This window comes from Peromyscus maniculatus, chromosome 16 (genome assembly GCF_049852395.1).
Source record: "Peromyscus maniculatus bairdii isolate BWxNUB_F1_BW_parent chromosome 16, HU_Pman_BW_mat_3.1, whole genome shotgun sequence".
Taxonomy (NCBI): domain Eukaryota; kingdom Metazoa; phylum Chordata; class Mammalia; order Rodentia; family Cricetidae; genus Peromyscus; species Peromyscus maniculatus.
Genome location: NC_134867.1, coordinates 36,377,654 through 36,392,564, shown reverse-complemented (window position 1 = coordinate 36,392,564; position 14,911 = coordinate 36,377,654). Strand labels below are relative to the sequence as shown.

The following is a 14,911-nucleotide window of genomic DNA, read 5'->3' as shown; positions in this document are numbered from 1 at the left end:
GGCTGGCCCTCCTGTCTCTGCCTGCAATACGATGGGATTGCAGGCAAACTCAAAATACCATCTTTATATCCACGAAACAAGCAAGGCACCTGGAAGCCACTGGAGCAATTGCTGGGTTTAAGTAGAGCGGTCACGTGGTGTGTGGACTCCGCACACTTCCATCTCCTCTGCTGACTCGGCCTGTGCTGTCTCTGTCATCCTTTCTGAATAGCTTCCCCAGACCTCTCCTTTACAGGACAAGGTATCATCAGGTGGCACCACGTGTTCCACTCTTTTCAGGGACCCCCACACACCCCTGTCTCTGACACCGTTCAGGGCAGGTGTTGGTAACCAGCCAGTTCTATCTCTCCAAGGAGAAGAGCCCCCCACCAGGATTTGGAGGAAACATGAGGATACCCAAGTACCTTGGGAACAGTCTGAGATTTTTCTATGTTCTATACAGAGTTTTCACTTAAACCAATGAAGAGCTCCTTTTCATAAGTGTTTTTATACATTCTTTTATTTTAAACATAACTATTTTTTAAGTTTACTTATTTTATGTATATCAGAGTTTTTTTTTTTTTTTTTTTGTGTGTGTGTGTGTGTGTGTGTGTGTGTGTGTACCATGTGCATTGTTGGGAGCATAGCACAAAGGTCCTTGAGCCAAGGAATCTCCAGAGAACCCAGGAATGTTAAGCATACAGGATGGTCTTTCCAAGGGGAAAGCTGAAAAACCTGTTCTTCCATCCAGAAATCTGAGAAGAGAATTGGGAGTGATTAACAGTCTGGTGATCTGCATTATCTGTTGGGGCAGGCCATATCAAGCTCTTACAACCAGGAGGAGGTGGCTAATACTCTAAATGACCCTCACAAACGGAAGCTCCCCCAAGCTCCTACAACCAGGACCAAAGGTGGCTAATAGCCCAAACGATTTCTGTGCTATTTATAGGACCAAGACCAGGCTAGACCCTTAGAACCTTAAGCTAGTACACGCAGTGTACCTCTGGAACCTATCTTCTTGGAAGAAATGACATGTACCCTGCCTTGAGTTTCAATGTAATTACACTTCCTGTGCACGGGGGATTGCATTCCACCAGGAAACCTTTTCTTTTCCAAATGACGCTGGACTTATGGTGAATAAACTGCCTGTTCTTAGACTCCCTGAAGTCTGATCCAGGCTGATGAAGCCAGTCTGCACTGGGTCGTCATTCTTCTCTCTTTGTATGGTGAGCTTCCCTGTATGACACCTGCAGGGAACCCCTAAGTGCATGTCTCCTGCCAGTGCCCACAGAGGTCAAAAAAGGGGCACCATATCCCCCAAAACTGGAGTTAGAGATGGGTGTGAGCTGCCACGTGGCTGCTGGGAACTGAACCCACGTCTTCAGCAAGAACAGCCAGTGTTCCTAACCACTGAGCCATATATGGTTAACAGATAATTTTGTTTTGTTTTGTTTTGGTTTGGTTTGGTTTGGTTTTTTGAGACAGAGTTTCTCTGTGAAGTCTTGGCTGTCCTAGGAACTTGCTTTGTAGACCAGGCTGGCCTCGAACTCCCAGAGGTCCTCCTGCTTCTGCCTCCTAATTGCTGGGATTAAAAGGCGTGCGCCACCACTACCTGGCAGATAATGCATTTTGTATGCACAAGAAATGTAATAGACTAAAACTAAAATCTTTTATAGTTAAAAATTACTTTAATTTTAATTTTTATTAGTTGTTGAGGCTTTTTTAACTTTTTTGGTTTTCAAGATGTGTGTGTGTGTGTGTGTGTGTGTGTGTGTGTGTGTGTGTGTGTGTGTATCCCTGGCTATCCTGGAACTCTTTCTGTAGACCAAGCTTGCCTGGAACTCAGAGATCTGATTTCCTCTACTTTTACAGTGCTGGGATTAATGGCATGCACCACACTTCATTGTTATTATTATCATCATTTTGAATTATGTGTGTGGGTGTTATTAGTATGTGCATGTAAGCGCAGATACCCACAGAGACCAGAGGCCTGGGATCTCCTGGAGCCAGAGCTACAGGTGATTGTGAGACACCATATGTGGGTGTTGGAAACTGAACTCCGGTTCTCTTGAAGAGAAGTCCTCTTGCTTGTTGAGTCATCTCTCCAGCCCATCTTTTGCAATTTTCAATTCAAATTTAATACAGGTCAAAACCCACACCTGGTTTGACTCCCTGCTGGCAATATCTCCGTTGTGCCACCAGGGGGCACTTGATCTCGCTCTAAGTTGAAATACATACTGCAGTTTAGGAGCTGAATTTAGGGTTGTGCTTTGGAGTAACAGGCTGATAGTCTTGACTAAATCTCTATATTCTGAAAATTTCTTGAGAATATTACAAAAACAGCATAAGTTCGTACAGTCTTTGTGTTATGATATTGCCCGAGGGCGACCCCGGCTGGCTGGGCCAGGGTATCCCACGCACGCAGGGAAACACACGGGGCAGATGCAGCGGCAGTCACTCATACCCCAGGCAATGCATCCCGGTGGAAATAAGTTTATTATAATAGAGAGATGAGAAAGACAGGGAAAGGGGGCGGGAGGTGAGGAGTCAAGGGTGCACACCTCATGGGAATGGGGAGGAGGGGAGAAAGGGAGGGAGAGGCAGTTCTTTTTTTAAAGGGGACTTTGCATCAGGAAGCTGGGCGGGTCTCCAAGGGGCGGGTCAGAATACTAACACTTTGAATTTTTGCACTTTGCATATGCATGGTCGTTGTGAATGATGATGATGAATGCTGTGGGTGGGCAAAGTGGGGGTCTGTGAGGGCTGATCCCGACCCTCAGTGAAGTTCCGTGTTCACAGCCAGTGTTGTCTCTGTACCGGATCACAGTAACCAATTCTAACTAAGCTCCTGAGAGGCGGGTGACAGGACTCTGCGCCAAGTGTCTGAGCTGTTCTCTTTGTGGACTCCCCAGTGATTTCTCAGGCTCCTAAGCGTATTTTAAGAACCACACAGTCACCACATACTTTTCCACAATGATCTCTTTCTTAAATAATATGCCTGGGGAGCCGGAGAGATGACGGCATGGTTTAGAGCACTTCCTGGTCTTCCCAGGACCTGAGGTCAGTGTTGAAAACTTCCTAAAGAGAGAATAAAGCAGTCACTATGCCCAGAGGCTTGCAGGTAGCCATGCCTGCTATTCAGAGAGGCATGAACAGGGATTACTGACTGTTAGGAGAATGGAAGTACTAATCTTAAATGATAAAAGTAGTTCACACAAGATTCAGTAACACATCCTTCCAGTCCCTCAATGTAGCGTTTATTTTGACCTCAGAAAAATAACTATGTCTTGTTTTACAAAACAAAGGTGAGTCCCTCCTTAAGCATACACACACAGACTGGGCGAAGCTTGGACGGCTCTTTTTCTGCAGGGGTGTCTTGCACTATCCCCTTCAGATGACCTTACTTCCAGACTGTAACTTAAAAACTTCCCTGCACACCCTGACTCCAGTTGCTTCTCATTGTATTTGAAAACTTAAGGATCTGTATTTGAAAGCTCAAGGATTGTTTTTTAATTGGGGATTTTGCTGTTTGTTTTTTGAGATGAGTCTTATGTAGCCCAGGACGACTTCACACTCACCGTGGAGCTGAGGATGACCTTGAATTCCTGACCCTCCTACCCTACAAGTATAGAGATGCCAGGATAAAAGTCAGTCCTTTAAATGAAATCAGTTGTGGCTTCTACAGCTGAAGAGGGTTAGGGTAGATGATAATATTTAATTCCAGACAATTCAGAGGTGCAGCTATTTCTACTACCAGACAGTCTTAACAGCTTTGCCTCTCAAAGTAAGTTAAACGATAAAGCTAAGAGATAAGGATTGCAATGGTGTATTTCTGTTTTTATCTTTAACCCACAGAGTCGGATCCAGGTGAACACTCCTTCTGGAAACTTGTCTCATTACCCAAGGTCGGTCTCATAGCCTTCGTCATCATCTCCCTCAGCTCTTGCTTCGGCTTCCTCGAGCCAATCCTCTCTCTCTTCATCTTGGAGAAGGTAAGCAGCCTGCTGGAGCTCTGCTTTGTACAGGTGGCCATGATTATGGTGCCCTTGGGCTCTTCCTTTAGGGGAAGACCTTCAGCTGGGAGAAGGAGGTAAACAGGCAGCTGCGTTCTCTGGTAAACTATATTTTCCCTCAGTGATATTCCTTTGAGCTAGGGTATGACTCTGTGATCTGGGGGTCTGATCCACTAGGAAGAAAGAAAGAATCTTCCTCTAATGTCTCCTCCTACCCAAGACCTTGCTCACGGCATTCCATGTCTACGAGGGCATCTCCCATGTTGCTTAACTATGATACATTTTCTCTTCTTCTGTGAGTTGTAATGAGGCATTAGGAGTACTCACTAGGTCTTTTGATGTGAGATATCCTTCTCTCCCCAATGTCCTCTGGGTCCACTTAACTTTTAGCTATTTGTTATAATATGATGACTATGTTCTATACTACAGAATAGGAGAAAGGAACCAAGAGTCTCCACTGCTGAAACATAAATGTTGAATTCATACTAGCTAATTTGCTTTTCCCTGTGACACACCACCCTCCTGCATGCCCCACCCCCACCAACACCAAACCTGGGGCTAAGATCCAAGATGATCACTTAACAAGCTCTGTGTATGAATCGTTGTATACATAAAATTGTGAAACACTGTATATGAAAATGCAATTTGTAGAAATAAAATTATATGTTTACTATCAAATGCTACAATACCAAACTTCTAAGATGTCCAATAAGTGGTTGGAATTTTTTTCCCCTCTTAAAAAAAGTATTTACCCATTCCCAGTACAAAGTAAGACAAAGTTAGGAGGAATTCTAGGAAAGCTAATCTTGATGGTTAACTTGATTGGATGGGAAAGTGCCTAGGAAATTAGTAAAGTGTACCTCTGGGTACACTGAGTTTACTTAGCACTGACTAAGCCGGGAATGCCCTGACTGTGGGCAGTACCATCTCAGAGGCTGGGGCTGGGATGAAAAAAGGGAAGAATGGAGAAAGCCAGTTAACACAGGCATCCTCTCTCTCTGCTTCCTGGCTGCTATCCTGTAAGCTCTCTGCTCTCCCACACCCTCCCTACTGTTATTCTTAGCCACTTCTGGAGTCACATGACCGCCCATGCGCTGTCAGTAGTCAAGCTTACATCCTACATAATCCACGTAAAGTGTGGTCACGTAATCTACATGCATCGTGATCACATAATCTATGCACATGCATGGCGTAGCTACGTAAGCTCATTTATGCAAGCACTAGGTGATATATAAAAGCAGGCTTGACCTGCTCCCACTCTCTCTCCCTCTCACCAGAGGTGGCATGTACCCCTCTCTCTCTCTCTCTCTCTCTCACCCCCGTCCCCACCCCCCCCCCACACACTTTTTTTCAGTATGCCTACCCACTTCCACTCTTTCTCTTCCCTGATAAAAACTCTTATAGTGGGTTCCATTGTACCTCGTATTTTCTCATGCCCAGGAAATAATGTCAACAAATAAATACCTACCATGATGCTCTGAAACCATGAGCCAAAATAAATAATCCACTCCTTTATATTGTTCTCTTGGGTGTCTTAGTCACAGCTATGGACAGCTAAACAATACAGATACTTGGGTGTAACTGATAGACTTCTGTGAATAGAGCTGAGGAAGAGAAGGACAGAAATGGGTGTGTTTATATTAAAGAGGGACTTCACATGCTGCTCTAACATGGAATCTCTTTTCCAGTTCAATTTGCCAGCTGGATACGTGGGACTGGTCTTCCTGGGTCTAGCTCTATCCTACACCATTTCGTCACCACTGTTTGGTCTCTTCTGTGATAGGATGCCTGTATGTATCCTGACTTATATTTGAGTTTCTTTTGCATGTTTAGATCTGTAGTCACTTCTCCAGAATTTTAAAGGTCCCTTCCTTAAAGGGGACACTTTCATTTGGCCTGGTAGAGAAAGTCCAGTAACTCTCAGCCTCAGTTGTTCCTCTCAGCAGACTCAAGTTTAGTATTTCATGTGAAGAAGAGTCTGGTGCTAAATCTACTGGAAACTATTGCACCATGTTTTTGGTTTTTGTTTGTTTGTTTGTTTTTTTAAGACTGAGCCTCACTGTATAGACCAGGCTGATCTGTAACTCAGTCCCCTTGCTTCCCAGAATCTTCCCAGAGTCAGGATCACAGTCTGTTGTTGATATGCCAAACCTGGTTTGTATTATACCTTCTAAAACTTCCTTAATGACCCAGACAACGCAAAATAAAACAGAAAGCCTGATCCCAGTCACAAGAGCAGAGTCTAAGGCTCTTGCAAGTTCTTGGACTTGATCAGATCGCAAACCTAATAGAGGGAAATTGACTAAGAAAGAGGCTACGAAAAAAATGACCCTGCAAGTGTTCATCAACCATTCTGTACCCATCTTGAAACGAATCTCTTCTGTTCTCTTTCAGTTTGGCCTAACCCATTCAGTCTGCATGACTGATCAGCAGAAATATCACCATTAACTAGACCTCCCATTTCCGTGGCTGCTTCTGCAGCTTTAGTGCTTAGATTTTGCATTTTTCTCTCATTAGCTTTGCATATATATTCATAAGATGTATATGTTATGGGGCAATCACTTAGTAACCCAAGTAACAAAAAGCTAATGGTTTCACTTTTTTAAAGATTTACCTTCATTTTTGTTTGTGTGTAAACTTATGTGTCTGTGTATGTGTATGCCACACGTATATGGGTGACCTCAGAGACCAGAAGAGAGCATTGGATCTCCTGGACCTGGACTTCTAGCGTTTGTGAGCCCCCTGACACAGGTGCTGGGAACCAAACTTGGGTCCTTAGAAGAGGACTAGTATGGCCTTAGTATTGTAAGTGTTAATATTTAAACAGTGACTTTGACTTAGGACAATATTGAGAGAACTCTTAACCACTGAGCCATCTCTCCAGACCCCAGATAGCTAACATCTTAAACAATGTTTGGAGCTAAGTGTTAAGACATAATCTTAAGTGTAGCATGAATCTTAAAAGTTCTTATTAATAAAATCAAACCTGAGCCAGGTATTGGGGTGAACTGGAAGATCAGAGAACCAGAACAAGCCACAGCTACCTCACCACGCCAGATCCTCAGCTGGTCTTGTTTCCTCAGACTAGAGGCCTCTGAGTCCTCATCCAAAATGGGTCTCAATTTAACTGTGCTGCTCAAAACCTAAAAGCTTAACCAGCCAAATACTTCTAGTTTCTGGTCCTCACGCCTTATATACCTTTCTGCCTTCTACTATCACTCCCTGGGATTAAAGGCGTGAGTCACCATGCTTGGCTGTATCCTTGAACAGGTGGATTTCTGACTCTGGAATGCTAGGATTAAAGGTGTGTGCTACCACTGCCTATCCTAAGTATCTAGTGGCTTTTCTGTTCTCTGACCCCAGATAAGTTTATTAGGGTACACAATATTTTGGGGAACAAAATATCACCACACTTAAGCCAGGTATGGTGGCAAATGTTAGTCACCCTAGCACCTGGAAGGCCAGAGGACTAAGAGATCATTAGTTCAGTACCAGCCAGGGCTATATAGCAAGCAAGACATTGCTCCTTCCTTTAAAAAGAAAGACATAGCCTGAGTTAAGCAGTTTAGAAGGGCTACTTTTATTAGATACCATCTTAGGCTGTTCAGACTTCCATAACAAAATATCAAAGACCTGGAGCACACATAAACAAGGGATACTTAGTTCTCACAGTTTTGCAAGATCCAGGCTCCTGCTTGGTGTTGAAGGCCACTTCTGACTCACAGAAACCCCACGTGGAAGAGTGGGAAATGCTCTCAGAGACTTCTCCTGTGAGAGGGTGGATCCCAGTCATGAGGATTCCTCCTTCACTACTACATCACCTCTCCAAAGCTGACCTCCACGCACCATCAGATTAGGCACTAGAATAGCATATGAACCTGGGGCTTGGTGGGGAGGGAAGTCGTTCATTCACTCTGCCACAGGTACTTTTAAATAATGTGTTTTATCTAGGTATTATGACACATTAGCAAGTTGCTTGGCGTGACTGCTTTTTAAATTCTTGCATGTTTGGAATAGTTCATGATGTGCCAAGATTCTGTAATGTACCCCCTTCCCGGGGAAACTCCCTGCTCATCCCACCATCTTGCAAAATATCCTCCTTTCCTTTACATTTTTCATCTGCCTGTTCTCTCTTAAATGTGAAGTTTCATTTGCTTCAGTGTGTTTGGGGTTTTGGATGTCATTACTCTAATGAATTTTTTATATTGTTTGATTACAGAGGGTCCTTTGGTTTAAGCTTTGAACTCTTTCTCTTTACCAGAATCTCAGGAAATGGTTTCTGATTTTTGGAAACTTAATCACAGCTGGGTGCTACATGCTCTTAGGACCTGTCCCCATTTTGCACATTAAAAGGTAACTTGTCTTGTTCCGTGTTTTTGGAGAAATAGTACTAGTAATTGTTTAATTTTTTTAAGTGACTTAGTACTGCAAGCATTGCTATTTAAATGTTAACTTTGACTTAGGATTGTATTGAACTGTTTGTGTGACTGACAATGCTTTATTCACTAGAAGCTCACAGTAGTTTACAAATCTTAACACATGAAATCTTTATCAAATGAGAAAAATGTTGATTCTCATCTATAAGGTATTTGTTTTGTTTTGTTCTGTTAGCTGAGGCTAGCTTTGAACTCACAATCCTCCTGACTCTACCTCTCAAGTGCTAGGATTATAGGCTTGCACCACAGTACCATGTCTTCTCCTGTGTTTCAACTGCACAGGTGCTTGGAATGATTTTCAAAATAACATTTATTGATAACAACCTTTGCTTGATACTTAGAGAATACAATTGTGGTTTTCTGATTCTTTCTTCTCATTTATTGAGAGGGTGACCAAGTCTTATATTGTTTCTGGGTCATCCTTAGCATGTAGTAGTTGCTCATTAGAATTTATTTGCTATAATTTATTTATTGAAACAAAGTGAGCTTCTTGGACTCCCCCCCACCCCCATACTTCTAGGGTAAAACCGGGCATCATGAGAAGAGGGTGATTTTGGAGTCTTTTGGATCTGGGTTTCAATTTTGGTTCTATCACTGGTAGTGGAACTTGAATGAATCACTTAACTTCCAAGATCCTACACTTTCTTGTCTATAAAAAGAAACCAGGGCCAGCAATATGATCAGCCCACTAAGATACTTGCTGCCAAGCCTGGAAACTTGAGTTAGAACTCCAGGAATTAACTCCAGGAGCTACATGGTAGAAGGAGAGAACTGATTTATGTGTGTTGTCCATTCATCCATCCCCCCTCCCCACACACACACTGTGGCATATCTCCCCTCCAAAATAAATAAATTTAATTTTAAAAGAAACTAAAGCTAATACATACATGGCAAGCTAGGCATGGTGGCGCTTGCCTTTAATCCCAGCACTCAGGAGGCAGAAGCAGGTGGATCTTTGTGAGTTCAAGGCCAGCCTGGTACAAAAACAACAACAAAAAAGAATTACATGCATAATGTCTGACAGATATTTAGTTAGAGCCCAACATAGAATATCTGTTAGTTTCTAGTCTCTTCTTTTGCCCCCTCTCCTCTTTGTCATTGTTTAATTGAATTTCAAGATGAAATGATTAGATGATCAACAGCATTGATGTTGAGAGAATTTAATTATGGTTACAGATATGTAATATGTATGATTTTGTTATGGTGGAGGGCCGGCTGGTTGCAGATGTGTAATATGTATGACTAAACATGTGTGTGTGAAACGAGGGAACAAAAGTGATTGTAGATGACCCAAGAGATGCTTTTGCTGCAGAGGTGGAAGGTGCTAACCCGAGCTCTCACTGAATGGAATGGGACAAGATGGAAATGGGATCGAAACAAGTGAACTATCTGTGAAGATAACTTCTCTGCCACCCTGCCCTCGGTTTTAAGTTTGTGTCTCTTAAAATACTAACGCTTTCGTTTCTTCTCAATTCCTCTGCAGTCAGCTCTGGCTCATGGTGCTGGTGTTAGTGGTAAATGGCATCTCTGCTGGAATGAGTATCATCCCAACTTTCCCGGAGACCCTTAGTTGTGCATAGTAAGTTTCTCAGTGGTTTGACAAGCTCCACAGTGATGGGTGTGGTAGTGGGTGTGGGGTGGGGTGGGATTGGAAGGGGTGGGGAGTGGGAGATAGGCAATCAGTCTCACCTCACTTGTTCAGACCCAAGAGGATTGGATATTTGCCCAATAGTAAATCTTCATGATCTCAGATCATACAAATATTGTGACATGAATCATATAAGTAATAGTGGAACCATACTGAAAATAACATAGTGACATTAACATACTAAAAGGTAAAATAGATTACAGGGAGGTGCTTGGCTTCTTGTATGTCTCAGGTGGTGTGTGTGTGTGTGTGTGTGTGTGTTGAATAGTTTTAAAAGTCCAGAACCAAATGAAGAAGTTTCAGATTTGCCCCTGTGCATAGAGAATCATACAAGAGCACAGGATGACCAGCCATCTGTCGCTTGACCATTGTTCCTTTGTGTATGGCATGTTCATGAACACTAAGGTCTTGACTGTGCTGGGGTTTCTCAATGACACTCAGAGGACAAAGAGCTGGTTCTGTTTTCTTAGAGCAGCCCTTGTTCTCTTCATCCTATTTTAAGAATTTCTTAGTTAATTATGTACTTAATTAGCATTTAATGCAAATGAGTGATGATTCTTGCTATTATACAGATAGATGTAGTAAAATCAGGTTATTTTATGAAAATGCCTTCAAATTTGATTTACATATTTTATCTATTTGTTTTTAATTTTTGAGATTATAATTACATTTTACCCTTCCTTTACTCTCTCCAAACCCTCCCATATACCCCTCTACACTCTCCAATTCATGTTCTCTTTCTTCGTTGTTGTTGCATGCATATGTGCATTTGTATAAATATAAATATATATATATATTCCTAATATATATACCCGGTACAGTCAGTATAATGTTTCATGTATGTATGTTTTCAGGGCTGACCATTTGGCACTGGACAAACAATTGGTGTACTCTTCCCTGGGGAAGTGTACCTCTCCCACTCCCAGCCTTCTTCAGTTGCCTACAATCTTTGTGTAGGGTTGATATTTGTTTTGTGCTGGTGTTTCAGTCCAAGGCCTTGGGCATGACAGCCTACACTCTACCATCCAGCTACATCTCCAGCTCCCAGATGAGTTCTTACTTTAGAATGGAATGCTCTTATATTTAGTTTCTTCAGATTATATGTGGTTTATCTTAATGTATCTGTCACACAACTTTCCCACACAAGTTCTCCTTTTCATGATGCATCTGTCCATGTTTCCCTGCAGTGAAAATGGGTTTGAAGAGGGAATAAGTACGCTGGGACTCGTATCTGGTCTTACTGGCGCCATGTGGTCAGTTGGGTAAGTGAATTCATTTGCACCTGAGAGATGGAATGTTCTCTCTCCATGTTACAGATGGAAAATTGAAAACACTAAAAAGGTCCATGAGATTATCTAAGGCAAAAGCTCATTTAGGGCAGAGCAAGAATTCTAATTCACAACCTGTGATTCCAAAATCTAGAATGTCAGTAGATGTCATACCAAGCTAAGGTACCTTCATGGTCCTTGCTTTGAGCAATACTTAAAAATTCCTTTAACTGAAGCATGTCTCAGACTTTTAAAATGCATTCCTTTATTGATTCACTTGCTCGCTTGTTTGCTTGTTTATTTACTTCCTAATAGATCAGACAATGCACTGTATAGTAGCAATATAACACATACAAAGTGAATACCTATGTGCTGAACTGATTCAGATATTAAGAATAGAAAGAATAGTGGGCCAGTGAGATGGCTGAGCAGGTAAAACACTTGCCACACAAGCCTGGAGACCTGAGTTCAATCCTGTGATCCTACAGAAAGATAGAAAGAAAAAGGGAACCTGTTCCACAGGGTTGTCCTCTGACTTTCTTATGATGCTGTTGCGTGCACCCCACCCACAAAATAGATTATTTTAAACACGTGCTACTGTTTTTATTGTTATGTAGGTCACCTACTTCACAGCTGTAATTCCACTGTTTACAACTTTCTAATAATCATAATTCTTTCTTTCTCTTCTTCTCTCTCCCATCTCAGCACTGGATCTGGGGATTAAACTCCACCCTCCACATTGTGGGCAAGTGCTCTACCAATGAGCCACACCCAGGCCTAGAACTCTTACTTATGCCTGAGAATCTCCCTATCTATTTAGCCTTTATTGTTTTAGTTTAAGGAAGACCAGTGACTGGTATGTCACACATCCTTATAAAGTAGTTTTTGCACTGTTAGATACTTACCCATTTTTCTTTCCATGGTTAGTGCTTTCATGGGACCAATGCTGGGCGGATTTCTGTATGAGAAAATTGGTTTTGAGTGGGCAGCCGCTATACAAGGCCTATGGGCTCTGATAAGTGTGAGTAATCCTGGATTTGTGGGGTTTCTTCCATTTCCTTACACTTTGGAGATACTTGTCATGGAGGACTTGCTTTAACAGTGCATTTTGTTGTGTTAAAGGGACTTGCGATGGGCTTATTTTATCTCTGGGAGCACTCAAAGACGAGAAGAAGGTATGATCAGCTTTCCGGACTCCTTTCCCCTTAAAAAAAGGCTATCTCATGAAAGTAGAAGAGGAATATTATTTTCCATCCCTTCTTGCTATTAGATTTCTGGGGAACATAAGCCTTGTTGGTTGACAGGCATGTAGATCCAAGGAGGTGCTTGGGTGGAGATGTAGGTACTGAGGTTTAGTTTTCTTTTTTCTAAGGTGCGGTAGAGTTTGAGATAGTTTCTTTGTGTAGCCCTGGCTGTCCTAGAACTAGCTCTGTAGACTAAGTTGGCCTTGAACTCAGAAATCTGCCTGCCCCTGCCCACTGAGTGCTGAGATTAAAGGTGTGTGCCACCACACCTAGCTGTGTTTAGTTTTTTTTAAGATGATCAGTACTGTCTGGCTTTTTTTGTTTGTTTGTTTGTTTTTGTTTTTTAACCTCACTGTAGGTCTAAAGCTCAGAACATCATTGACACAGAGGAGGAAGAAGCTGGGCTCTTGCCCAATGAAACCTAGGCTCGCAAGCTCTGGATTGATGCAGACTGGGAGACAGGTGCCTCGAGCCATGACAGCAGCTGCTGGAGGAGCTTTCTGTGTGCCAGGCAGAAGTCCTTGCATCCTGGACTTGAACCCTGGAAGTGTCAAGCTGCTTTTAGATGACCCTGCACCGGGCTGTGCTTACTGTAGTTCGGAACATCTATGAGAAAGGGAAAACCAGCAGAAGCTGGTGTTTCTAAATGACCCGCCTTGCCCCTCAGGGTGCTATTATTGACTCTCTTTGGCTTTCTTATTCTTGAGTTCGTTTTTCATTCTAAGTTCTTCAATTCTACAGATGCACTTCTTAAAATTAACATGTGAAGAAATGAAGCTCCTTAATATACATTGAACATATACAACAGAATGTATAATTTTATGAAATCAGTTTTGAAAGACGTGCTTTCTCTGCACTGAGATTTTTATATCCATTAAAAAGACAAAATTCCTGCCTGCCACATAAAAACTGTAGAACATTCTTTGGCTTTCAGGTTTTCTAAAAACATTTCTGTGGAAGGCACACACACACACAAAATAATGATACCTGCAGTTTCTATTTTGTGACATTTTTAGTTATGATTTGTATTTATAAATATTATTTGCCATACCATTATTCATTTCCAATCTTAGTATCTCTTTGTTTTAGTCCCACAATTTGTGTTTGTTTATTGGGTTTACTACTTTTCATACTCTTGGAAGATATGTTCCATCTAGGCAGGGCAGGCCCTCTGCCTTCCCCAACGGCAGCTATGAGTGTGTGCTGCATGTTGGAAGGATACTCCCTCTAGCTTCACGTAAAATCCTTGCTGTTACTTGAAGTGAGAACATCAACTTTATACCTCCTGATTCATTTTCTTATTGTAGTAGTTACATTTCTTTTTGCATAGAATAAAAGATTTTTTTTTTTCTGTCTATCCATTGCATTCATTCAAAACACTCTTTTTAACGTTTTTTAAATTTATTTTACATACTAACCACGGTTTCCCCTCCCTCCTCTTCCCCATTCCCTCCTCTCTACTTCTTTTCTACCATCCATTCCTCAGAAAGGGTAAGGCTTCCCATGGGAGTCAACAAAGCATGGCATATCAAGTTGAGGCTGAACTAAGCTCCTTCCTTCTGCCTTGAGCCTGAGTGAGGCATCCCACCATAAGAAGTAGGTTTCAAAAAGCCAGCTCATGCACCAGGGACAGAAACTGGTCCCACTGCTAGGGACCCCACAAACAGACCAAGCTACACAACTGTCACACACATGCAGAGGGCCTCGTTCAGTCCCATGCAGGCTCCCTAACTGTTGGTCCAGAGTCCATGAGCTCCCAAGAGCTCAGGTCAGCTGTCTGTGGGTTCCCTGTCATGACCCCCACCCCCACCCCAGTTCATACAATACCTCTTCCCTTTCTTCAGCAAGACTCTCGGCGCTCAGCCAGGTGCTTGGCTGTGGATCTCTGTACCTGCTTCCATCAGTTCCTGGATAGAGTATCTCTGATGACAATTAGGGTAATCACCAATCTGATTTCAGGAGAAGGCTAGTTCAGGCACTCTCTCCACCACTGCTAGGAGACTTAGCTGGTATCGTCCTTGTGGACTACTGGGAAGTAAAGTTTAAGTAATTTCCTTAATATAATGGTATTAAAAGGTAATGTGTCAAACCAGACATATGGTGCAAGCCTTTAATCTTAGCACTTGAGGACAGAGGCAGGTGAGTACCTGTGAGTTCCAGGTCAGCCAGGACTAAATAGTGAGACCATGTCTAAAACAAGAAAGAAAAAAGTGAATATGTTAAGTATATTAGATTTCTATTCCCAGAAAAAAAGTTTCACAGAAGAGACTAGTTGGTCAAGATGTAAAATGTAAATGGAGAAAATAATAAATGAGGTGTGTGT

At 42.3% G+C, this 14,911-nt stretch overlaps 1 protein-coding gene across 2 annotated transcripts in view; it reads left to right on the top strand.

The window, feature by feature from the left end:
• LOC143268881 (MFS-type transporter SLC18B1) overlaps positions 1 to 13,943 on the top strand; it is a 32,244-nt gene extending 18,301 nt beyond the window's left edge. For both annotated transcript variants that reach the window (XM_076552624.1, XM_076552625.1), the window contains 8 exons: positions 3,835 to 3,971; positions 5,681 to 5,782; positions 8,254 to 8,345; positions 9,912 to 10,007; positions 11,264 to 11,338; positions 12,272 to 12,365; positions 12,467 to 12,519; positions 12,947 to 13,943. In XM_076552624.1, the coding sequence (XP_076408739.1) occupies positions 3,835 to 3,971; positions 5,681 to 5,782; positions 8,254 to 8,345; positions 9,912 to 10,007; positions 11,264 to 11,338; positions 12,272 to 12,365; positions 12,467 to 12,519; positions 12,947 to 13,013 (716 nt within the window). In that variant the 3' untranslated portion in view covers positions 13,014 to 13,943. The remainder of the gene's footprint in view (positions 1 to 3,834; positions 3,972 to 5,680; positions 5,783 to 8,253; positions 8,346 to 9,911; positions 10,008 to 11,263; positions 11,339 to 12,271; positions 12,366 to 12,466; positions 12,520 to 12,946) is intronic.
• Positions 13,944 to 14,911: the final 968 nt, after the last annotated feature.